The sequence below is a fragment of the Nycticebus coucang genome, chromosome 14 (genome assembly GCF_027406575.1).
Source record: "Nycticebus coucang isolate mNycCou1 chromosome 14, mNycCou1.pri, whole genome shotgun sequence".
NCBI classification, from domain to species: Eukaryota; Metazoa; Chordata; class Mammalia; order Primates; family Lorisidae; genus Nycticebus; species Nycticebus coucang.
The window spans coordinates 5,024,363-5,050,132 of NC_069793.1; the positions used below are offsets into that span (position 1 = coordinate 5,024,363).

General features: G+C 47.0%; 2 protein-coding genes across 2 annotated transcripts in view; both read right to left on the reverse strand.

The window, feature by feature from the left end:
• The window catches only part of TESMIN (testis expressed metallothionein like protein), a 38,465-nt gene extending 22,398 nt beyond the window's left edge, over positions 1 to 16,067 (reverse strand). Inside the window, exons 1-5 of the mRNA XM_053561419.1 lie at positions 15,408 to 16,067; positions 13,590 to 13,748; positions 10,773 to 10,893; positions 7,309 to 7,385; positions 2,805 to 2,896 (exon numbers count right to left, since the gene is read on the reverse strand). Of these exons, the coding sequence (XP_053417394.1) occupies positions 2,805 to 2,896; positions 7,309 to 7,385; positions 10,773 to 10,893; positions 13,590 to 13,748; positions 15,408 to 15,878 (920 nt within the window). The 5' untranslated portion in view covers positions 15,879 to 16,067. The remainder of the gene's footprint in view (positions 1 to 2,804; positions 2,897 to 7,308; positions 7,386 to 10,772; positions 10,894 to 13,589; positions 13,749 to 15,407) is intronic.
• A 3,290-nt stretch (positions 16,068 to 19,357) lies between these two features.
• CPT1A (carnitine palmitoyltransferase 1A) overlaps positions 19,358 to 25,770 on the reverse strand; it is a 62,970-nt gene continuing 56,557 nt past the window's right edge. Inside the window, exons 16-19 of the mRNA XM_053561331.1 lie at positions 24,935 to 25,087; positions 23,383 to 23,496; positions 22,698 to 22,790; positions 19,358 to 21,598 (exon numbers count right to left, since the gene is read on the reverse strand). Of these exons, the coding sequence (XP_053417306.1) occupies positions 21,512 to 21,598; positions 22,698 to 22,790; positions 23,383 to 23,496; positions 24,935 to 25,087 (447 nt within the window). The 3' untranslated portion in view covers positions 19,358 to 21,511. The remainder of the gene's footprint in view (positions 21,599 to 22,697; positions 22,791 to 23,382; positions 23,497 to 24,934; positions 25,088 to 25,770) is intronic.

Genomic DNA, 25,770 nt, shown 5'->3' on the forward strand with positions numbered 1-25,770 from the left:
ACCTACCAACTGCTCTTACCCTCGGCCACCTCAGACCTGCCCTGAGCTGGGGTCCAGGGTGGCCTGCCACTCCCTGTCCAGAGGTAACCAGAACTGATAAGTGCTTCAGAACACACCCAAAATAACTTTTACATTTATGCTGCCTGTCCTAGAGGAATCCCCCCAATAACTGAGGACATGAGACATACACAAATGAAAAATCAGAGAATACACAGTGTACAATCAACTGGCACGGTTTCACTGATCGTAAATGACACAGAAATTAAGAGACTGGATAGTTCAATACAGATGAAAGAAGTTAAAACAAAATACTTCTGAAAAAGGCAGAACTTGACAGCAGCTTCTAACGTTGTAAAGTTTCATTATTGGTCAAAGGGATGTTTCAGCTGAAACAACAGCATGAACAGCGAGGCTCCATTAGGAGGGAGCCCAGGAAGTGAGAAGACAGCAGGAGCCAGCCGACTGTAGCGGGATCTAAGTGGGAAAAATACTTCTACAGCTCTAATTATATTTGAGCCTTTCTTGGTGCCACTCTAAAAACTCTTCTAATTCTAAAGAGTTATAAGAGTTAGAAGAGGTCTGGACAACTCTGCCTCAGGCAAGCATTATAAATAAATTATAGCACAGTGAGATATAACCTCATCTTTAAGAAAAAAATTTCCAGAGAAACAGACTCTCAAATATTCTTTATTATGATCTTCATCACGTTACCAAAAACAATAGCATCAACAATGTCAGAATTCACATTTATTAACTGACTGGTAATCAGATTATTAAAGCTATACAGAGAGACAGGGCATGAGTTTTTATTATTATAAAAGGGTTTTTCTTAATATGATAAGCTAGTTAATAAGTTAGCCAGTTCACCACCCAACTCTAAAGCATGACAATTGGGGCAATTCATGCATTTCAGACTCTTGGTCTCAAGGCCCAAGCTGACCTGCTGCGTCATCAGCTAGGGGAGAGATGCTTGAATGCTGGGCTGTCAAGCTTCTTTTCAAGAGCTAAGAGGGGAAGAGTCATGGTTGGGAACTCATACAGAGTGAAACAAGCAGCAAACCTTTCTCTGACTGTCCCCTTACTGCTACACAAACAATACATTTATACCATCCGTCCTGTGGATGTTGAGGTAAAAATTATGGGGACATTTCAGTGGAGCAAAATCAAATCAAGTAATTAACTGTATCAAGAAATAGAAACACAAAGCTCATGTTGTTTCTGGCACATCATTTATAATAGAAAAATCTTTTTTAACCTGCACAATTACTTCAAAATAAAGAAAAATCTGGTATAGCTTGGGAAGGAGGAGCAGGGAAGGAAGGAGGAAGGGGGAAAGGGAAGAAGAGGAGGGGAGGGATGAGGAGGGAGGGGAGGAAGGGGAGGGGACAGAGGAAACATGCTGCACTGAAAACGTCCTTAGCACTGCTCCTGCATGGAAACGTGCCATCAGCTGCACTGCAGCTAAGCCTCAGTGGCTCTGCGCGTCTCAGAGCATGTGCTGGAAATATCAAGAGTCCGTGCATGTCCTGTACATAGTCAAGCACACAGCAATGCACCAATGGTACCAGCAGCCCCCAGATTACACGAAAGATAAAGTGAGTACCTTCAGGATCGTCCCATCTCACACCACCCTAGGTAACTAAAGATGTAATGCTACTAGCAGAATCCGGACGCTCTTTAAGTCATTTTTGTTGATGAGATAACCAATTACAGTGACACTAAGTGCACCCTCACTTGACCCATCATTCCAGGACGGCGAGGCAGGGAGAATGGCTCCTCCTAGTCTTAGTCCACCAGTGTAACGGGAAGTCACCAGCTGACATGGCACAGCATCGCACACGCAGCCAGCTCCAAGAGTCACTGCCAGAACCGAAGGAGCAAGTCACGTGAGCAGCCACCACCTTGTACTGATTGAATGCGGTATCTCCAGAGCCCTACCCAGTAGCTCCCATCACAGCCTCTCATTCTTGCCCCAAATGCTCTCCTCACTCTCACCACAGCCATCGCAAAGCTCCATGCCATGGCAGAACTCTGCAGCAGCCTGGAAACCTCCAGAGGCTGCAGTCCATGTTTCCTGCTATCTTTCAGGCCTCAGGAAGTATGTCTGCCTGAGGTTGCAGACCAAAAACCTGGCGGAGGCAGGAACAGACTGATGTCCATTATCAGCTACAGGGCTTGATGAACAGGGAGAGCCGCCCAGGCCACCAATAGCACACGAATATTAACCTGACACAGCTTCAACTAGCTTAGTTAGTTTATAATTAGGTCCAATTATAAACACAACTTTCAAATCGCAAGACAAAGTCCCAGTGCAGCCCATGTTCACCTGGAGATCGTGACTACGGACTCATGTGTTAGTACCTGCCACACAGTGGGAGCTGACTTGGCATGGAAGGCAGAGGCCCAGAGGGGATTCTACAGACCACCACCAATGCTAAGTAGCTGCCACATCATTGCTTATATCGGTAACAACAAAAAAGAAACAGACAGCATAGTTTGAATCAATGAGAAACCAAGATAGACCTCTAAATGGGACCAAGCCTCTGACACTGACAGGGACATCAGGTCGCAGAATGGAAACAAACGGAGGAGACCAAGGCTCAGCCTTTCCAGCAACAATAAGCCAGGTGAGTACAGCGACATTGTTAGTGACATTGCTTAAGGTAGAAAATAATTTTTCAAAAGTCATGAAGCTATGCAGGTAAAGCTAATTCTATAGCATAGAAGGAAGTCACATTTGTATTCCAAAGCCTCTTAAACTCTCACATTAAAATAAGTAGCAATGTATTGCTTTTAATCCTTACCCAGCCAAAGTTAATTTCGGTGGTCCTGGAAGAGCTGATCCTGAGGGGAAAGAAGAACCGTTGACTACGGATGGTAAGGCTCCGTTATCAAGCTGTACAAAGCCAAAGGCAAGAATATTTTGAATTAGCAGGTGTTTTTTGTTGTTGTTGTTTGTTTTTTTGAGACAGAGTCTCATTATGTCACCCTTGGTAGAGTGCCATGCTGTCACAGCTCACAGCAACCTCAAACTCGTGGGCTTTAGCAATTCTCTTGCCTCAGCCTCCCCAGTAGCTGGGACTACAGGCGCCCACCACAACACCTGGCTATTTTTTGTTGCAGTTGTCATTGTTGTTTAGCTGGCCCAGGCCAGGTGTGCTATGGCCCCGAGGCAAATCAGCAGGTATTTTAAAAGTTCTGCCCATCAGCCCCTAGGTACAGATACAAACAATTCTTTTCTTCTAGAAGTTTATATCACAATCCCTTTACAGCCACACCCAGACCTTATTACAACAATGAACCCACTAACATCTCTAGAGTCGTCTCTCAGACCTGCCTGGCCACAGGGTGGGTGCCCTGGGATGAGAAACCCCCCAGAATCTGTAGGCAAAGTGGGGAGCACATGAGGGACACAGGGCCCCAGCCACACACCCCAGTTCACACAGCTGTCAGCCAGCTGGCCGGGAATATTACATTGGAGCGCTTCTTTTTTTGAGATAGACCCCTCAAGCTGTCGCCCTGGGTAGAGTGCTATGGCATCACAGCTCACAGCAACCTCCAACTCCTGGGCTTAAGAGATTCTCTTGCCTCAGCCTCTCAAGTAGCTGTGACTACAGGTGCCCACCACAACACCCAGCTATTTTTTGGTTGTAGTTGTGATTGTTGTCTGGCAGCCCCAGGCTGGATTCGAACCTGCCAGCTCCGGTGTATGTGGCTGGCACCCTAGCCGCTTGAGCTACGGGCGCCGAGCCAACACTTTCATTCTTATGAACTCTCAATTGTGAAATAAATTCAATTACAAATTTCCATTTGTAATAAACCAAATGTTATTATGTAGCTGGGACTACAGGTGCCTGCTACACCGCCCGGCTATTTTTGGTTGCAGCCGTCATTGTTGTTTGGCGGGCCCGGGCTGGATTCGAACCTGTCAGCTCAGGTGTATGTGGCTGGTGCCCTGGCCGCTTGAGCCACAGGTGCTGAGCCCTATGTTCTTGGTTTTAACATAGAGATCTTGACATTGGCAACTACTGTTTATATATTCAAAAAAAGTATTTTGTAGGGTGGTGCCTGTGGCTCAAGGAGTAGGGCGCCGGCCCCATATACCAGGTGTAGTGGGTTCAAACCCAGCCCTGGCCAAAAAACTGCAAAAAAAAAAAAAAAAAAAAAAGTATTTTGTAGTCAGTTTTGACCGAATTCAGAAGCAATGTCTGTAATACAGTCTCTGCATTAGCCATGCCCTTTGCTCTCTTGTCTCTCTCTTTTTTTTTCCTTTATGTTATTAGCATGGCTCACAAAGGTTATTCACGGGAAAGGAATGGGGAGCAAAACCTGGTATTATCAGAATCTTGAAGAAATTAAAAGTATTGGATAAAATTATGTTTTGAGATTATCTGCATATACCACAGTTAAACATCTTATCCTCGTCCCCTCCACCCTCTAAAACTTTAAAAATAAGCTTTAAGAAGTATAGTCTTAGAAAACACATTTTCTTTATCCTCTTCACTTTTTCTCTTTTGGCCCCTTTTTAAATTGTGTGTAATCCCTTCTTGATAGGGCTGGAAGACATTGAGAGACCCTCTGGGCCCATCTCCCTCCCTAAGCCCCAGGGCTCTCCTGTCACTCTGTCACTCAGCCCAGGGGTGTGTTCATAGGGTGCAGACACAGGTGTCTCTTGCAGTCACCCAGGGACCTGTTAGGCCTGGCAGTCTGATGAGTTCTACATTCTCTTGGAGAAAGGATTTCATAGTTCTCAAGGTTGAAGCAATTATTTACATAAACCCTTTCCCCTTCCTTATTTAGCCCCAAAATATAGCACAGAAAAGAGATGTCCCAAAATACAGGCCATAAACCGAGGGCAGAGTTAGGCTAGAATCCCTGAGTTTTCTTGAGCAACTTTCAGCCACCTAGGAGTAAGGAAAGTCAGCTCAGAGGTGGGGGCACTCTGCCTACACCCTGTGCACAAGTCACCTGGGCATCCTGTTCAAATGCAGATTCCGATCTGGTGGATCTGAATCTTGGGGCTGGGGTGGAACCTGAGATTCTGCTTTCTAACTGGCTTGCTGATACTGCCATGCTGCCCGCCCAGCACATGCTTTGCCTAGTGAGGAAGCAGAGCATTCTGAGCATATAGCAAATACATCCCTGAAAGAATCGGCCCTGACGTCCACACTGGATTGGAAGGTCAGGGAGCCAAAGTGGGGACAGTAATAAACAGTCAAGGCAAGATGGGGAAGAGTTAGAAAGGCAGGAGGCTGTGAGCAAGTGCCCCGTGGGCCCCCCTGGTAGGCAGCTGACTCCGTGAAGGCCGGCCCCTGGTGTGGCAGAGCAACAGCAGAGGTTCCATGCAGTCCCAACAGACTCCCCGTCAGGTGCTAACCACATCACAGCTCAGATTGTTCACCTCCTGCCAACAAGTTATCTGAGAAATACTTACTCATTCAACAAACATTCATTTACACATACTCCCTTAGAGACCTCATCTATTCGCATGACTTTATCTTTACTTTCTTTTTTTTGAGACAGCCTCACTCTGTCACCCTAGGTAGACTGCCAAGGAATCATAACTCACAGCAACCTGAAACTCTTGGGCTCAAGCAATCCTCTTGCTTCAGACTCCCAAGTAGCTGGGACTACAGGCGCCCACCACAACACATGGCTAATTTTTCTATTTTTAGTAGAGACGGGGTCTTGCTCTTACTCAGACTGGTCTTAAACTCCTGAGCTCAAATGACCCACCTGCCTTGGCCGCCCACAGTGCTGGGATTACAGGCGTGAGCCACTGTACCTGGCCCTATTCACGTGACTCTAAATGCCAGCTCTGCAGTTGGGACTCAGCTTCATCTCTCCAGCACAGATCTTCCTTACTCTTCTCCACACATCTTTACCTGGATGTCCAAGACATCTCAGATTTAATGTCCAATGGACTTCCTGGACACCTTCACAAAACTTACACTATCTCACCTCTGTTGATGGAAACTCTTGTCTTTCCTTTTGTACAGGCTGAAAATGCTGGGCAGACCCCCAATTCTTCCCCACATCCAATCCATCAGCAGATCCAATTGGCTCAACCTCCAAAGAATTCTAAGAAGCTGCTCCCTCCACCTGCCCTGCCACTACCTGGTCTGAGATTACTGCAATACAGGCTTGCCTGCTTTTGTCTGGAACCCACCTCCCCACCAGTCCCTTTGCGAGCAGAGTGAATGCCACGATCCAATCCTTCCACTATCTTTGCTTCCTCCCTGCTACCCTCTTCTGGCTCACTCCATCCCAGCCCACTGGCCTCCACACAGCCACCACAGTAGGCATGACCCTACTCGAAGCCTGTGCTCCTCCCTCTACCTAGAATGTTCTTCCATGTGATAATCACCTGGCTCACTCCCTCACGTCGAGATTTTGCTCAAATGTTACCTTCCCAGTGGAGCTGTCACCACTCTGCTTAAATATGCAAACTGCCTTCTTCCCCCACCAACCCCCATTTCCCCTCCTCTGCTCTCCCAACATACAATTGACTTATTAGATTTGCTAATTGTCGGTCTCTTGCACTAAAATGTAGGTTGCAGGAGGGTAGAGTTATGCATTTTGTTTTTAGGAGTTCACTAAGCTCACTGATGTAACCCAAGTGCTCAGAAGAGCACCTGCCCTGCTGAAAGAGGAGTGAGTGTGCTGCATGTGCCCAGCTCCGTGCCAGTTCCCAGCTTACCGAGATGGACAAGACACACTTGGCCTCTGTCCCTGTGGAGCCTGCATTCCCATGGATGGATGCAGACAAACCAACCACCAAGAATCATAAGACAGTGACAGTGCTGTCGGGGAGACAGGTGCTGGGACAATGACACTGGGGAGTTAGGGAAGGCTCTTCTGGGGAGGTAACACTTCACAGCGAGACTTGGGAAAAAGAGCTTATTTGTCTTCTACTTACATGTCATACCATTTTATGGTATAATCATAGAAGCAAACATTTAAAAAGCATTTTCATAATACTCAGGAAGCTGAGGGTTGTTCTGGACCAGGGAGGTGGCATGTGCCAAGGGCAGGGCTGCAAAGGACAAGTTTAGCAAATGATGGGGCAGAATGCTGGACTAGAGGCTATAGAATGGAAAACGGCTTCACACAGTTGGCAAAGAACTGGGTCTGGGACTGACTCCACCCATCCCACAGCATCTATCACGGTGAAAGGATTGATTCTTGGTAAACATTTCATTGTTGATTTTCCAATGGAAGATAAATTATATTTCCTCAGTGATTACAATTAGAATTTCAAGAGACAATAATGCCCAACTGTATTGTTTTATTAAAACAATGACTCACTTGTTGTGTAATGAGATTTAATTTTGCTGGTACTGGCAAAAATCTTCCTACTAAAGTAGTCATTGGTTTTGGGACATCTGTAAGGAAGACAATTAAAAGTAATAGTATGTATTGTATCCATAAATGTATCATGGATTTATCATGGGCAAAGTTTATTTATCTTAATCCTGGCTGTTACAAAACCTTTCAGGTCAGTGTTTTTTTTTTTTTTTTAAATCATAAAGCTACTGAGCTTCCAGGGATAGTCTACTAGGCTAAATAAAAGTATTAGTTCCCAGGTTCCCAAACTGTGGCAAGGTATCCTGGCGTACCACAGCAAATTTGCTCATTTTTTTTTTTTTAGAGATAGGTCAGGTCTTGCTATGTTGCCCAGGCTGGCCTTGAACTCCTGGGCTCAACCCATCCTCCAACTCAGGCTTCTGAGCAGCTGAAGGCTGCACAGGCTTGCACACAGTGTCTGGCTACCTCTACTAGGGGTATCCAACCTGCAGCTTGAGTGCTACATAGATTATGTGAGGCCTGTTTTGCTTATTTGTGGTGCTAGATGTCACAAAAATTACGCACAAACTTTTTTTTTGCTCAGCAGGCTTTTGTTAGTGTTTGTGTACTTAATGTGTGGCCCATGATAACTCTTCTTTCAAGGTTCAACAGGAAAAAGAAAAGGTTGGACACCCCTGTAGGTATTTTATATTTTCAAAGAAAGCCCAATGACATCTGTTGGACACCATATGAACTACTTTCAATTAACAAGTTTTTCTTTTTTCCCAATGGTTACTAAGATATAAATACTTATTAAGGTATTTGGACCAAACTACTTAATGTTGGAACTGACAGGTATTTCTTTGGCCCAAGAACACCATCAGAAACATTCTTTTTTGTTGTTGTTAAGACAGAGTCTCACTATGTCACCCTCAACAGAGTGCCATGGCGTCACAGCTCACAACAACCTCAAACTCTTGGGCTTAAGTGATTCTCTTGCCTCAGCCTTCCAAGTAGCTGGGACTACAGAGGCGCCTGCCACAATGCCTGGCTATTTTTTGTTGCAGTTCTCATTGTTTAGCTGGCCTAGGCTGGGTTTGAACCTGCCAGTCTTGGGGTATGTAGCTGACGCTGTAACCACTGTGCTACAGGTGCCGAGCCTTTTTTTTTTTTGAGACAGAGTTTCACTTTGTCACCCTTGGTAGAGTGCTGTAGCATCCTAGCTCACAGCAACCTCAAACTCTTGGGCTCAAGAGATCCTTCTGATTCAGCCTCCTATGTAGCTGGGACTACAGGCACCTACCACAACACCCAGCTACTTTTACTAATTTTTTTTTTCTTTTGAAACAAGAAGTCTTACTATGTCGCCCTCAGTAGAGTGCTGTGGCATCACAGCTCACAGCAACCTCAAATTCTTGGGCTCAAGCAATTCTCTTGCCTCAGCCTCCCAGGTAGCTGGCACTACAGGCCCCCGCCACAATGCCTGGCTATTTTTTGGTTGTAGTTGTCATTGTTGTTTGGCAGGCCCCGGCTGGGTTCAAACCCACCAGCACCAGTATATGTGGCTGGCGCCCTAGCCGCTAAGCTATAGGTGCTGAGCCAGTTTTCTTAAGTTTAGTAGAGATGGGGTCTGACTCTTGCTTAGGCTGGTCTCAAACTCCTGAGCTCAAGCAATCCACCCACCTTGGCCTTCCAGAGTTCTACGATTACAGGTGTGAGCCACCATGCCCAGCCCATCAAAAGGGTATGCCAGCCCAGTACCCTTCACTAACCTCCATGCTCAGGAGTCTAAACAGAAAGAGAAATGTATTCTATTCTTCTGAAGCATGGACCGGGCTGCACGCGCCAGGCTGCACACACTTCCTTCTCTGGTTTAGGCATCCTTTGAGTAAGGAAACCTAGCCTCGGGCAGCATAATGCATTTTTGTCAGTGGTGTTTACTATGTACACAGCATACAAAGGAGACCAGTGCTATGATTATGTGACAAGGAAACTGAATTAGAAAAGATCCTCTGCAGATCTTAAGGCATTAGGACTCTTGTGTGTGTCAGGAGGAAGCAAAGTAGATCACAGATGCAACACTGACCTACAGGGAACTGAACTAGAAAATATGTGGCTAATCTGTAGCAAAGAGCTTCTTGAGACCAAAGACCCAACTCCAGCTTCTTAATGAAAAAAGTAAATGTAAATGTTAAACTGAAGATGTTTTCTCTGTCCCTGATAAAGACACTGTCAAGATGAAGTGGGAATCACACTTTGTCTTTTTGCTCTGGACTCCAAAGGCCAGTGAAACTACATTTAGATATAATATTGGTTTAAAATTATTGGCAAAGACAGTGAGTCATCTGACAATGTAATATTCTGGCTAACTCAAGATCGAGTGATGTGATCATGTCTAGTCCGGAGATGCCCACTTCAAAATTTAGCATCTAGGCTGGATGAGATGGCTCATGCCTGTAATCCCAGCACTCTGGGAGGCCAAGGCGGGTGGATTGCCTGAGCCAGAGTGAGACACCATCTCTAAAAAAAACATAGCCAGGCGTTGTGGCAGGCGCCTGTAGTGCCAGCTACTTGGGAGGCTGAGGCAAGAGACTCACTTGAGCCCAAGAGTTGGAGGTCGCTGTGAGCTGTGATGCTATGGCACTCTACCAAAGGTGACAAAGTGAGACTCGTCTCAAAAAAAAAAGGTGTTTACATTAAACACAGATCACTGACAGCACACAGTCCACCCACCAAGCCAACCTGAGAAAGGCTAATGTTTCACTCTAGACACAGCTCAGTTCACCCACGTGTGGGATTATTAACAAAGCAGTGTTGGCTCGGGAGGCAAGAGAAGCACCTAAGCCCAGGAGTTGGAGGTTGCTGTGAGCTGTGACGCCACGGCACTCTACCAAGGGTGAAAAAGTGAGACTCTGTCTCTAAAAACAAAACAAACAAAAAAAAACAAAGCAGTGTTGGTGGGAACCACAAAGCTTTCTGTAGCTAGCTCACGTGAAGGCGAGCTATCTAAGAACCTGAGGCAGTCAATACAAGACACACAAATTAGATATTTATAAATTCTGTTCTATTCTTAGCTCACTCATATGAACTAAGAAGTCTGCCAAACTGCCCATTAGATAACCTAACTGGCTACGTTTTTTTTTAAACAGAGTTTCACTATGTCGCCCTTTGTAGAGTGCTATGGTGTCATAGTTCACAGCGACCTCAAACTCTTGGCTTAAGTGATGCTCTTGCCTCAGCCTCCCAAGTAGCTGAGTCACAGGTGCCCGCCACAATGCCTGGCTATTTTTTTTGTTATTGTCGTTGTCTGGCAGGCCCAGACCGGGTTCAAACGCACCAGCCCTGGTGTGGGTAGCTGGTGCCCTAACCACTTAGCTACATGCACTGAGCCTTGGCTACTTCATTTTTATTCTATATACAAAGCCAAACATATTCAGTTACCAAATACTTGTGTGACATGATTTTTAGATTAATTTACTTTGTACCTGACTGTAGATAATTATTTTGGTCTTGATACTGAGGAACCAAATGAAGTGCTTTTAGCTCTCTCGTGCCAGAGTTGTCTATACACAGCATCTGTGTACCCCCTTTCAACTGACATATCACCTAGAACGAAAAACAGTGATTTCATTTTTAAAAAATAACTCCAATAATACGAACCTAAATAAACTTAAATCTGATAAAACAGCTTTAACCCCCAAATAGATCTGTTTTCTATTTCCTACTCTACAATAATGTGCTCTCTGGAGGTACAAAGGGGCAAAAAACTTCCCAGAAGCTCTTCCTGAGACGTATTCAAGGTGAACTTCCTGCACATGTCCTTCTCCACAGGTGTCAGACCACCGAGATTTGGTTTAGGGTCAGCTGACTATGTACCAGCGCTTCCTTTGGCTTGCCCTTACTCCAGTTTAACAGACCTGGTTAACACTCAGAAAGGCCGTGACCCCCACTCCCTCTCTGTAACTGGGCACATACACAGAATGGACTAATTTTACTTTAGTATTCTTTCCTGCCATACACACATTAAGATGTGGGACTTTAAAAATGTACATTTACTTTTGTGTATCCTCAATGAATCCCCAACAATTAAAAAAAATGTATTTTTTTTCTAAGAGATAATCTCACTTTGTTGCCCTCGGTAGAGTGACATGGCGTCACAGCTCACAGCAACCTCCAGCTCCTGGGCTTAGGCGATTCTCTTCCCTCAGCCTCCCAAGTAGCTGGGACTACAGGTGCCCACCTCAACACCCAGCTATTTTTTGTTGCGGTTTGACCCGAGCCGGGTTTGAACCCACCACCCTCAGTATATGGGGTCAGCGCCCTACTCACTGAGCCACAGACGCCACCCTGTACGTGTACTTTATTTGCTGTAAGTCCAGCTTAGAAAGGTTAATCCAAGAATTGTGTTGCCCAGGCTGGAGGGTAGTGTGCGATCATAGTTCACTGTTGCCTCAAACTCATGGCTTTAAAAATCCTTCCACCTCAGCCTTCTGAGTAGCTGAGACTACGAGGTACACACCAGATCTAGCTGATTTTTGAAATTTTCTCTAGAGATGGAGGCTCACTATGGTGCCCAGGCTGCTCTCAAACTCCTGGATTTAAGCAATCGTCCCACCTTAGGCTCTCAAAGTGCTGGGATTTCAGGTGTGACCCACTACACCCAGGCACCGATTTGGATTCTGAGTGTAAGTAAAGCCTCAGTGAGCCAGGTGAGTCCACCAATAAAACCAAAGCACTGATGGGGCTCGCTGTGTGCCTAACTCTGTTCTAGGCTACGTATCATGGATACAAAGGCAAAAGAAGCCATGATTTCTTCCTGCACAACTACCAGTTTCAAAGGCAGAACCACAACTACACAGAAGCTGTGGTTTCTACGCTTACGTTGCTTAATCTAGATAGGAAAAACCAAATTAGAATAAAGGACCAGTGTTGTCTAAATAACACACCAGAACCTACAATGGCAGCGAGGAGAAAATAACCGGATCAAAACTTACATCACCTGATAAGAAGCCAGAATTGTTGCTCAGCTGAAATTGTATTTGAATGTGGAAGACACAGTTATAGCTATACACGCACACACAAAAGGCTCAGAGTGAAAGTCTTTCCAAGCCTCTATCCATTGCACAATCTTGGACCCAACGCACACAGGACCCTCTGTCCCGCCTCCTGGGGAGTGTGCTAACAGCACTCTCTAGGGGGAATCAGACTTCCCATCCTGTTGACCCACTTTGGGGACCCTAGAAAAGCTCTGCTCTCCGAACCCATGACCCCAAATGGGACTAGTGACAGAGGTGAGTAATGGTATATGCCACAGCTAAGCCATAATTTGTGATGAGCTCATTTTCAAGTATTTTCTTGTTAAAGTCTACCAGGGGTCCTCAAACTATGGCCCACGGGCCACATGAGGCGATGTGATTATATTTGTTCCCGTTTTGTTTTTTTATTTCAAAATAAGATGTGTGCAGTGTGCATAGGAATTTGTTCATAGTTTTTTTTTTTAAACTATAGTCTGGCCCTCCAATGGTCTGAGGGACAGTGAACTGGGCCCTTTTTAAAAAGTTTGAGGACCCCTGGCTAGGACCTCATTTCCAAGTATGAAGAACTGCCAGGTGAAGGGCAAGCATCGGTTCTTTGGTCCCTAAGTGCTTTGCTAAGGGAATGTAGGGGTGAGATTCCCTGGCGCCCCATTCCTAGTCCTCACCACAGTGAGACTGTGGAGTCTAGATGCACCACCGGCGAGGACAAAGGTAGACAACATAACTTCTGTTTTCTTATCCATAAAAGGGATAAAAGTAATGCCTACCCTACAGAGTTGTTAGGATTAAATGAAATAACCAAGGTAAGAAAATATTATATAAACCATAGATGTGACTGATGACATCCTGTGTGTTAGTTATTATCGTTAGAAACCAGAAGACGTAAGGCAGTAGCCTCTGCCCTAACACCACTGAGCTGCGGCCCACCCTCCACCGATACACCAAACCCAGGCTCAGCCAGTCCCCACTGCAGTGCCCAGTCCTTAACTCAATAGACTGATGTGACTTGTGTTTACTTTCCTTAAATACAGCAGCATCCTAATCTTTGTTTGGTTTGCTAAGATTGACAGAAACGAGAATCTCAGATGTGAAACGTGAAAGGCTCTAGTTGATGTCCTTTCCTTTGATGGATGAGACAACCAAAAATGCTACTTCAACAAGTAAAGAGAACGAAAAACAAGGACCAAAATAATCTATTAACAGTGATGGTAAGGGTACAATATTTAATATAATGTTAATCATACATATTTTCTTAGGCATAATTACCATTGGGTTCAAGTCTTTCTTGTAAGAACAGCCAGAGGTGTCCTCTGGTTCTTGGGATGATGGGAACTTGCAGCAGGATTCCTGAGCAAGAGGATTCTGAAGAGTTGTCTCCTCTGGATTGTTACTTGTCAGAGTCCCGCCTGCTTCCTTTATTTCAACCTAAGAAAAGCAATCGTCGTTTTAGAGAACACATGGTAGACACTTGCTCTTACAACTGCATAATACAGAAAATTTAAATGTGAGTTCTATGTGAAAGTTACGTTTAAGGGGAGGAGCACCCTTATCCATAACACCTCTCTTCCACACTGGTGCTTCTAAAACTATTACTCTATGAGGCCACAAGAAGGGATGACAAATGGTCTGACCAGACTCCCTGGGGACTGAGGACTCTGAGGACAAAAAACATTTGTCCATGAGGCATGGATAAGTGATTCTGATGTTTGTGCTATTTCTTTTTTTTTTTGTAGAGACAGAGTTTCACTTTATTGCCCTCGGTAGAGTGCCGTGGCGTCACACAGCTCACAGCAACCTCCAACTCCTGGGCTTAGGCGATCCTCCTGCCTCAGCCTCCCGAGTAGCTGTAACTACAGGCACCCACCACAACGCCCGGCTTTTTGTTGCAGTTTGGCCGGGGTGGGTTTGAACCCGCCACCCTCGGTATATGGGGCCGGTGCCCTGCTCACTGAGACACAGGCACGGCCCGTTTGTGCTATTTCTTTTTCTTTCTTTTTTTTTTTGAGACAGTTTCACTTTGTTGCCCTCGGTAGAGTGCAGTGGCGTCACAGCTCACAGCAACCTCCAGCTCTTGGGCTTAGGCGATTCTCTTGCCTCAGCCTCCCGAGTAGCTGGGATTACAGGTGCCCACCACAACACCTGGCTATTTTGTTGTTGCAGTTTAGCCGGGGCCAGGTTTGAACCTGCCACCCTTGGTATATGGGGGCAGCGCCCTACTCACTGAGCCACAGGTGCCGCACAAGTTGGTTTTTTTTTTTGCCGTTTTTTGGCTGGGGCTGGGTTTGAATCCTCCACCTCAGGTATATGGGGCCCTTTGAGCCACAGGTGCTGCCTGTTTGTGCTATTTCAAAAATATGGTCTGTGGGAGGTGCCCATAGCTCAGTGGGTAGGGCCCAGCCACATACACTGAGGCTGGTGGGTTCGAACCCCACCCAGGCCAGCTAAAACAATGACAACTGCAACCAAAAAATAGCCGGGCGTTGTGGCGGGAGCCTGTAGTCCCAGCTACTTTGGAGGCTGAGGCAAGGGAATGGCTTAAGCCCAAGAGCTGGAGGTTGCTGTGAGCTGTTACACCAAGGCACTCTACAAGGGCGACAGCTTGAGATTGTCTCAAAAAAAAAAAAAAAAATTTTTTTTTTTTCAAAAATACGGTCTGCGCAACCGAGAAGAGCCCCCAGTTGGTCAAGCGCCTCTTTTGCTGCTTTTGAGGCCCCTATGATAAGGGGCCTCCCTTAAAATGTCCTGAAACATGCCCCTTCACATGGTTTTCAAGGATATTAAGTTACAGTAAATGTTTGGTGACAAACTTTCTAACTTTTCCCCTCCACTTTGCTGGATGCTGTCTGCAGGGTTAGGTCAGGTTGGAACCACTAGCCCAAGGGCCATTCCCCTGCAGCAAGGGCCTGGCTGGGTGAGGCATCTTGCATTACAAAGGCAATTAATCAGTGACTCCAGGGGTGTGTGTGACCTGTCACCAGGGCTGCTTCTGGCCCGGGAGAGAGGCTTCCAGAGGGAAATCTTGGGAAAGCGCAGCAAGATCGCAGATCTATAGGGAATGGGTGACGGAGTCCACACGGCTCTTACTGGAATCACCCGGACCCCAGGGTGGGCGGCTCCTTCCCGAGCCCAGGCGCCCAGCGGCACCACCGCGGGGCTCCGGTGCGGGGGCAGCAGCGAGGGCAGGAAGTGCACGTTGTAGGCGGGCTGCGGGGCAGCCAGCGCGGCGTCGTCCAGCGGGGTGAGCTCGGGCAGCCCGGGGTACTCCCCCAGGGCCTCCTCCTCGTCGCTGGCGTCCACCAGCAGCTCCACCTTGACCTTGCCCGCGCCGTCCCCGCCCAGCGCCGGGCTGAACGCGTGCAGGAGGGGCTCCTGGGGCTCGGCCGGGCCCAGGTAGGCGTCCTGGAACACGTGGAAATCGTCCTCCTCGTGCTTCACCACGGCCGGCGGCTTCGGGGCCAGGTTTTCCGACACGAACGGACTCTCCGGGCTGAACAGCTCGGTCACCATCTCCTCCTCGGGGCTGGGTACCCCGCCGAGCAGCGAGGCTTCCTCCATGGCCGCAGAGGCGACGGCGCGCCGGGCGTCACCCGCGCCCTACTCCGGCGGGGCCGCGCACCTGCAACGACGCGGCCAGGTGAGGCGGCTCCGCCCGCCCGCACCCGCGAGTTCACCGAGGGCCCACCGGCCCCCTCCCTGCCTGCAGGCCGAGGCCGGCCGGGGAGTGAGAGGAGACCCGACAGGGCGCACCTGGTTAGTCAGGACTACTCCGAGGAACACGCCAGAGCCCGCCGGCTGCAGCGGGCGGATACGAGGGCGGGGCCTCGCGCCAGCAGACGTTGGCGGTTGGGCAAGGGGCGGGGCCTGGGAGCGGGGCGGAGTCCAGATCCGGACCAGAAAGCTGTGTGGGCGGGGCCAAACGGTGGCGGGGTGGGGCCTGAAATCCCAACACGTGAGGAGGCGTGGCCGGGGCCCAACAGGACTGGCGCTCCAGGCGCAGGTGGGGAATCTTTGGGCGAACCTAGGTGGGATTACCTCGTGGGTTTTTTTGTTGTTGTTGTTGCAGTTTTTGGCCGGGGCTGGGTTTGAACCCACCACCTCCGGCATATGGGGCCGGCGCCCTACTCCTTTGAGCCACAGGCGCTGCCTGATTACCTAGTCGTTTTAATTTTTTGGAGGCAGGGTCTCCCCGTGTTACCCCAGCTAGAGTGCAGTGGCATAACCGTAGCTCACAGCAACCTCAACTCCTGAGTTCAAGGGATCCTCCTGCCTCAGGCTCCCAAATAGCACGGACTACAGGTGACCACCACCACCACGCCCTGCTGATTTTCTGTTTTTAGTAGAGATGGAGTCTTGCTCTTGCTCAGGCTGGTCTCCCAACTTCTGACCTCAAGCGATCCTCCCACCTCAACCTCCCAGAGTGCTAGGATTACGGGTGTGAGCCAACCCACTCGGCTTTATTTAATCGTACTTTAAAATAAACTTTTTAGAACAGAAAAGCTGAAAAGGTAGTACAGAGAATTCCTATGTACTCCACACCCTGCTTCCCCTATTAACAACTTATTATATTGGCTCATTGCTTGTGGCTCAAGCGGCTAGGGTGCCAGCCACATACACCTGAGCTGGCAGGTTCGAATCCAGACCAGGCCCGCCAAACAATAATGACCGCTGCAACCAAAAAAAAAAAAAAAAAAAAAATAGCTGGACATTGTGGTGGGTGCCTGTAGTCCCAGCTACAGGGAGCTTCAGGCAGGAGACTCGCTTGAGCCCAGGAGTTGGAAGTTGCTGTGAGCTGTGATGCCATAGCACTCTACCCAGGGTGACAGCTTGAGGCTCTCTCTCCAAAAAAGAAAAAACAACTTCTTACATTAATAGGAATGCTAGGATTAGAGGCGTGAGCCACCACCCAATGAAAGCATATGTGAGAATAGGATGGAGTCAGGCAGGCCAGGGGAGACAGGACACAACTGGTCCTGCCTGACCTTTCACCTCATCTCCCATTCTTACTGTTTTGTAAATTTAGCTCTCACCCTAAAGATGCCTATATTGAATAGTTTAGTTAGATTGATTTAGGAGATTAACTTTTGAATTGGAATGTTGTAATAGGTCACTGAATTATGCTAATTATTATTTGGAATGAGGATTGGTGTGGTCTTTGCTTTGAACTTTAATATCTAAAAACTGTAATTTTGGAAATGGAAGAACACAACGTTCTTGGAGAGGCTCCTCTCCCTGTTGTCCAGAATCCTGGCCTTTTGATAAAGTTTGATGGACCTATCCCCCCTCTCTGCATATTGGCTGACGGTGACAGGTGGTCGAACTCTCTTCATCGGGTAACACATAGTCTTTCAAATCGTTTTTTTGCGCTTGGGCGCTCAGGACCCAGCTGAGGCATTCCCACCCTGGTATGCACTTCTCTTCCTTGAAGATGGGAGCTTGAATGTTAACTGACTACTGTTTGTGAGTGTGTGTGTGTGGGGGGTAACAAATACAACTACACTGTCAAACTTAATGGGCTAAATCCATCTTTCACAGATGCACAAATCAATAGGCATTATCCCTGTCTAATGAAGAAAAGAGGCCACAGCTTATTTTGGAGGATGGCCACAACCTGCCAACCTAACCAGGCAGAGTTCAAAGGGTGCTGGAACAGGTGGAAGGCCAGGAGTGCAGGGGGGACTCACCATGAGTTCTCAGCTGTCTCTGTGTACAAGCATTATTTTAGTAAAATAAAAAATGTAAAACATCTTTCTAATCTCATTTTAAAAATTATGTTTCCAAGTCAAAGAGTACAAACCAAGATACAGCAGCACTACAGGATGTCCCCAAAGTCCCCCCAACATCACCATATATAGGGAAGTGAGAAATTGTAGCTAAATGTACTGTAATTTACAAAATGTTCTCTATGCGTTGACTACAGCTGCACCACTTCCTATGTGCTTATACCATTTCCCCAAGCACAGGGCAAGATTCCAGGAAGCAAATTCTAGAAAAATACATTTCTTTGACATATTTTGGGATGGCTGCCACAGAAATAACGCTGCAAAACTTAGTGGAAGTGCTAGTCCCTATCTAGAGAGTATATGCCAAAAAAAGGTGTGATTAAAAATTTGTCTGTGGTGGCTCACGCCTGTAATCCTAGTACTCTGAGAGGCCAAGGCAGGTAGATCGCTTGAGCTCAGGAGTTAGACCAGCCTGAGCCACAGTGAGACCCCATCTCTACTTAAAAAACCGGAAAACAGGTGGCACCTGTGGTTCAGTGGGTAGGGCACCGGCCCCATATACCGAGGGTGGCGGGTTCGAACCTGCCGCGGCCAAACTGCAACAATAAAATAGCCCTGAGTTGTGGTGGGCGCCTGTAGTCTCAAGCCACTCAGGAGGCTGAGGCAAGAGAATCACCTGAGCCCAGGAGTTGGAGGTTGCTGTGAGCTGTGACACCACTGCACTCTACTGAGGGCGATAAAGTGAGACTCTGTCTCTAAAAAAAAAAAAAAAGGAAAACTAGGTGGGCATTGTGACAAGCACCTGTAGTCCCAGCTACTTGGGAGGCTAAGGCAAGAGGATCTCTTGAGCTCAAGAGTTTGAGGTTGCTGTGAGTTATGATGATGCCCCGGCACTCTAGTCTGGGGCAACAAAGTGAGACTGTCTCCAAAAAAAAAAGAAATCAGCTGAAGAAATGGGAGTTAATCTATGCATTCATTTACTAGCCATTTATTACTACCTAGTATGTGTCAGGCACTGTTTTGAACACTGGGGAAAATGAATGGACTAATAAATATAAAGCAAAAATCAACAGGCTCTCCTTAGAAGCTTTGCTTCCCAGTCAACTTTATGGAGCTCATGCTGCCCACTCTGCAGCTCACGCTGCCCACTCTGCAGCTCACGCTGCCCACTCTGCAGCTCATGCTGCCCACTCTGCCTGCTCCAAGGCCTTTTTTTGCGTAACTGTCTCTCACCTTTGTCCCAAGTGGCAGAGCTTGGTTCCTGATTTACAATTCTCCTTATTAATACAACCAAAGAGACAGCGGGGAATGCCGTAGTAGACTGGGATTAATGTTTTATTATTGATATCCTACATCCATACTGTGCGTTTCTAAGATTTACATCCAAAGAGCATATTGTATTTACATGCAACAAACAGTCCAACATAACAAATTCAAACCATGGTTGCATTAAGACTATGGTTTGTTCCAAATTAAATACATAATACTCTTACCTCCCCCTTTCAACATGTACAATAAAAACTTACTCTTCCTCCTCGTAAGGAATATAAAATTGCATTGATAACGGCACTGATTAGCAACAACTACAGTTGAAACATTTAAAACCTGAGAGATGAAGCCAAATATGCTGAAGCGCTAACACATCTACACGGGCGTCTGCGTGTGGACACTGTGCTAATAGACTGCTCAGTGGCCCACGGTGCCCGGGCCAGGTGGCTCTGACAGAGACTGACGCCAGCTTTGACTGGAAGCTACACTTGCCCGGGGCAGAGGGGCTATTTCCCCACAAACCCTCTGGAGCTGCATACCACAGATGATTGGGGGATCTGATACTATTGGTTTTTTGTTTTTGCCTTTTTTTTGTTTGGTCTTTTCACTTATTCTTGCTTTTAAGTGGAAAAAAAAATCTTTGGCCCATTGAGTGGAAATTTTGCATTACAAAATGTACATAAATAAAACACACGTGCTCTTCAGCAAGCATCTTCTGTCTCCTCCAACAGTTGAGCCCTGGCTTTTGTACCAGTGGAGCACAGAAGTCTGAAGGAGGTAAGCCCAGCCAGAACGAAGTGGTCGGAAAAATAAATACACGATTTAAAAAACAGCCAAGCTTGTCAGGACAGCCCAGAGGCAGTGGGAATTTCATTCCCTGATGCTTCTCTTTTACAGTAAATACTAAAGATGACTCAGTGCATAATTGATGGGTGGTCATCAGACGGTCCGGCAAAGGCACTCCCGTCAGGTCACACTAACCTAGCACCATCACTTGCGACACTCCAGTCACCCACCAACGTGACCCAGCCCTCTCTTTCCATCTACCTCCAACTCCTCTGGAAACGAGAGTGGGGCTCCTCTCAGCACGGCTGTCTGCAGTTGCACCCTGCTGACCGTGGGGGGACCCTTCCCTTCCTCACATGCTGTCCTGCATCAGTGGCCAATGTCCTGCTCTGCTTGCTGTCAGTCTGGGCAGGCTGTGATCCTGAGGCACGTATTCTAAAGTGAATTCTCCAGACACACTGACACTAAACCATCGTGCCCTTGGTTCCCCTCTTCTGAAACACACTTGTTATTTCTTTTGTTGCTTAATGATAACAAGAAGGCAGTCCAATGAGGAAAACCCTGCACAGCTGCCCTCCTGAGGGAACTGGTCCTTCTCAGGGAGGGAGGGACTCACTGCAAACACTTATCCAGGGTTATCCATATCCAGTAAACTGAGAAGGGAAGAACATACCCACAATCCCACCCCAAAACGTCACAAAATAAAACTCTCATTGGTCTCCCTTATGTTTATCTTGGGCCTTTCACACTTTTAAGGCACTGGCTTTTGAAGACATGCAAAACAGTAAAACTAAAGACGTGGTGTCCTGCTTGCTCTGAACTTGGAGAGGCAGATACAGACTCCCAAACCAGATGATAAAAGTTACCCATGGTGACAAAAACCTGCTTCCAAAAGACAGCATTTCATGTTAGTGTGTTACAAGTGTGTTAGCTTTAACTGTTGACACCAAAAACGTGAACAACACGTTTTCCTTTTAACAAAACAATGTTTATACTGCTCTGATGACATTAAATGTCCTTAAGTACCAGGTATTCGGTCACCACTGAGGAAGTGTACATGTCCACTTCCAACGTGTGTGAAGTCACAGCCCTACTAATTCTCTACTTAGTTCAACGATGTTTTAATCCCTTAACAAATACAAGCCGATGCAAAGACTTTAGGGGGGACTTTATCAAATGTCCCCTAAGGGAGGACAAGCCCGGTAGCAGGGTTATGCTTCACATGGTGCAACTATCCTGTTCACATACTGATGTAGGAAAACAAAAACAGCAACATTTTCTGGAAGGAAAACTTCTGAGTTTTTTTAAGAGCAATTTTTCATCCTGAACTATGACACAATCAGGATGAACACCTATTTTCCATTTGGTTTGCCTCAGAAGAGTTCATTTTCCTTCCCAGCACCTCTACAGGAATTACTTTTTGAAGTTGGACTTGAGCCCAAACAAAGCGACGATGTCATTCATGGCTTGTCTCAGGTGCTTCCCAAAACGATGAGAATCCTTTAATTTAAAAATAAAGAACAAAAGCACATTAAAACATGGAAATGTCCTCATTTCAAGCCTTGTCATTTATAATCCAACTCGAAGCTTAACTCAAATTTCTTTTTGCCAGTTTTCTAAGATTAGACCTGCTGGCTTCACGATTAACGTATCCATTCTGGAGAAATGTTGAGAGGAGCTGAGGAGACAGCTGTTTGTGTGTGTGTATATATACATTATTATTATTATTTTTTTTTGCAGTTTTTGGCCAGGGCCAGGTTTGAACCCGCCACCTCTGGTATGTGGGGCCAGCGCCCTACTCCTTGAGCCACAGGCACCTCCTGATGTGTGGGTGTGTTTTTGATCTAAGGATTTCCCTATGACAATGCATTTCATAAAACAAAGTGATCAAATGAATGCCAATTTTCTCTGTTAGTGCATTTGGCATTGCGTATCAGGTTATGCATAATGTGGAAAGGAGAATATAAACAAGAATTAATAAGGCAGGTCGGGAAGGAGGTCACACTGTGGCTCCCCCGCTCCATCATACATGTGTATTTCTGAGCATGTTCACACTACCCTTAGTCCACCTTCCAAGTGTTACAGGAAGTTATCGAAGCCCTCTAACATTATGTTTCAAAAACCATTGCTACCTGCAAAGGTAAACATGTTAAACCAAACAAGAGGCTCGGCACCTGTGACTCAAGCGGCTAAGGTGCCAGCCACATACACCTGAGTTGATGGGTTTGAATCCAGCCCAGGCACGCCAAACAGCAAATACGGCTGCAATCAAAAAATAGCCAAGTGTTGTGGCAGGCGCCTGTCGTCCCAGCTACTTGGGAGGCTGAGGCAAGAGAATCACCTAAGCCCAGGAGTTGGAGGTTGTTGTGAGCTGTGATGCCACGGCACTCTACCGAGGGTGACATAGTGAGACGCTGTCTCGAAATAAATAAATAAATAAAAATAACAAAATAAATAAATAAAAATAGAAAAATGTCTTACCCAAGTAAAACTAGATCATTACATTGAAATTTTTGGTCAAATTAAAGCTGTGTTCCCATAAAAAGAAAAAAGCAAAAGCACCCCATCCTCAGAAAAAGTAACTTCTTTTCACACTTACTGTCTCGGGGCAAGAGAACTTGGAAGAGACATGGAAATTGATGAGGTTCTCTCCCACAAGGATGTAGGACACGCCATAGCCATCGTCAGCAACCTAGAGAACAAAGAAGTTTAAATTCTATCACTGGGAAATGAAACATGAGAAAAAGAGACTTTCTAACATTCAAAATACAAGACAACTGTTGACGCCTGTGCCAATAATCAGCAGGAATTGCTCTACAGTGGCACAGCAGCAAGGTACAAGGAATGCTCAAAACCAAAAGGGGAGGCGGCGCCTGTGGCTCAGTGAGCAGGGCGCCAGCCCCATACACTGAGGGTGGTGGGTTCAAACCCAGCCCCGGCCAAACTGCCAAAAGGGGAGGTGGCGCCTGTGGCTCAGTGAGCAGGGCGCCAGCTCCATACACTGAGGGTGGTGGGTTCAAACCCAGCCCCAGCCACAACTGCCAAAAAAAATTAGCCAGGCACCATGCGGGCACCTGTGGTGCCAGCTACTCGGGAGGCTGAGGCAAGAATCGCCCAAGAGCTGGAGGTTGCTGTGAGCCGTGACGGCACAGCACTCTACCAAGGGCAACAAAATAAGACTCTGTCTCTAAACTAAATAAAAAATAATAATTAAAAAAAATGGGCACGTCACACCCCTCTGCGCACATTGTCCAGCACCATCATCCACCACCCAGTACACTTACTGGTCCGAAGCCGCCACCACTGGACACGTACTCTGGATTTCTCTCCAAGTCAAACAGCTCCACCTGTTGCTGAGGAGTCTGGCTGGTTGATAATCTCCAAGGCTCAGACAAAACCTGTGGCATGAAAGAAGAAAAAGTTCAAATAACACTTTGCCTAATTCTGTCCTCTTCTGTCCTTAAGAGGCCCTGCAGGGAAGAGAAGAAAAAGCTTGCTCCAGACCCAGTGTCCTCAGGGTGCTGGCGAGGCTGGCTGGCTGGGCAGGGTATGTGCAGACAGGATGCAGAGGGCGAGGACACCTGGACCTCAGTGCCAACACCAGCCAACAGCAGGGCTGCTCAGCAGGTGGCAGGCTCAGCAAGTAAGGCTCAAACACTGAGGTGGTGGTACCAGACTTGTAGCAGTTCCGGTGAGCCGACTGCTTAATTTCCAGGGATTTTTCAAGCTGCTATTGTTAAACATAGCTACTATTACAACTTAAATTTTAGGACAGGTGCAGTGGCTCACACCTGTAAATCCCAGTACTGTGGGAGGCTGAGGCAGGTGGATTGCTTGAGCTCAGGAGTTTGAGACCAGCCTGAGCAAGATGAGACCCCATCTTTACTAAAAACACGAAAATTAGCCAGGTGTTGTGGCAGGTGCCTGTAGTCCCAGATGCTTGGGAGGCTGAGGCAAGAGGATCGCTTGAGCCCTGGAGTTTGAGGTTGCTGTGAGCTGTGACACCACAGCACTCCACCCAAGGTAACAGAGTGAGACTCCATCTCAAAAAAAAAAAAAAAAAAAAATTGGGGCAGCACCTGTGGCCCCATATACCAGAGGTGGTAGATTTGAACCTGGTCCTGGCCAACAACTACAAAAAAAAAAAAAAAAACCCACAAACTTTTTTTAGCCAGGCATGCTGGCAGGCACCTGTAATCCCAGCTACTTGGGAGGATTACTTAAGGCAAGGAGCTTAAGACCAGCCTGGGCAACATCACCAGACCTTCACTTCAAAAAATTAAATTTTACAGCTTGGTGCCCATATTTCAAGGAGTAGGGCACTGACCATCTACACTAAGACTGTTGGGTTCAAGCCCGGCCTAGGCCTGCTAAACAACAATGACAACTGCAACAACAACAACAAAATAGCTGGGCATTGTGGCAGGCACCTGTAGTCCCAGCTACTTGGGAGGCGGAGGCAAGAGAATCCCTTAAGCCCAAGAGTTTGAGGTTGCCGTCAGCTGTGACGCCACAGCACTCTACCTGGGGCGACATAGTGAGACCATTTTTCAAAAAAATTAAATTTTATAAATTTACAGTAAAATAAATTATATTAAAAATAAAGGTGATGAACATTCAGAGCTCATCGCTTCCTAATTATCTAAGCTCTTGAGGTCATTTCTGTCAAGTGAGGAGGCTAAATCTGATGGTAAAGTGTTCCAAGTTATGAAGAAATGCAGGAGGAAAACCAGAGCTTTCGTCGTCTCTCATGACAGCTATGCCCGTTCTGGACTGATTCACCAAGTGTTGGCCTAGCCAAGGGAACAGAGGTCCCCGAGGGAAGAGGCAGCTTACTTCCTTAAGGAACGGAGAATCCACACCGAGGTATTTGGACACAACATAAAGGCAGAAGAGGTGGCGGTCGATGCCCGAGCCCGTCATGGCGAGGCGGTACAGGAGCTGGTGCTTCTCGCATGCAGTCTTGAACAGCCTGAGCCTCTGCTCCACCTGTGCGACAGGGTAAGAAGGACAAGCATTGGGTATCTCAAGTCCTGCACGATGGATCTAAGTTTCAGAAGGAAGGGAAATTTCTCTCCGCCAGGCTGCTGTCACCAGATGCCTCTGATGAGGCAGCTCCAAGGCCACAGCAGGGCTGCTGATGGGGAAACACCTCTTTTAGGTCCTCTATGCAACACCCCCACCTGGTGTCATTTCCTGTTTTACGCAAATGAGTTCACTAAGTAGGCAGGAAAGCCTAAACTGCAAACTCTCTTTGTATGGAAACAGCCCCACAGAAGGGTCTGGCCAGCAGCTCTGCTACACCAGCACTTAAGAAGCCTTTAAACCTGACCCAAAAGGGCTGCTTTAGTTCTTCTGGGCTCTATCATATAAACCACAGAATCAGGGCGACGTGCCCACACAAGACCTGGTATTCAAGGCTTCAAATAAAAGATGAGAGCCACCTGTCATGACACCACCTGCTTTCTGTTTAATTGAAAGCCTTTCCACAAGGTAAGTTTTCTACATAAAAGAGAGGCCCAGTCCACGTCTCCTCGGTCAGTAAGCCCCTGCACTGTCAGGTGCACCTGGGCCCAGACCTGACCTCAGCCACTTACTGGTCATGTAGTCCGGCAGTTTGCAGAATTCATCTGAGCCTCTGTTTCTTTATCTGTGAAAACAAACTGATACCA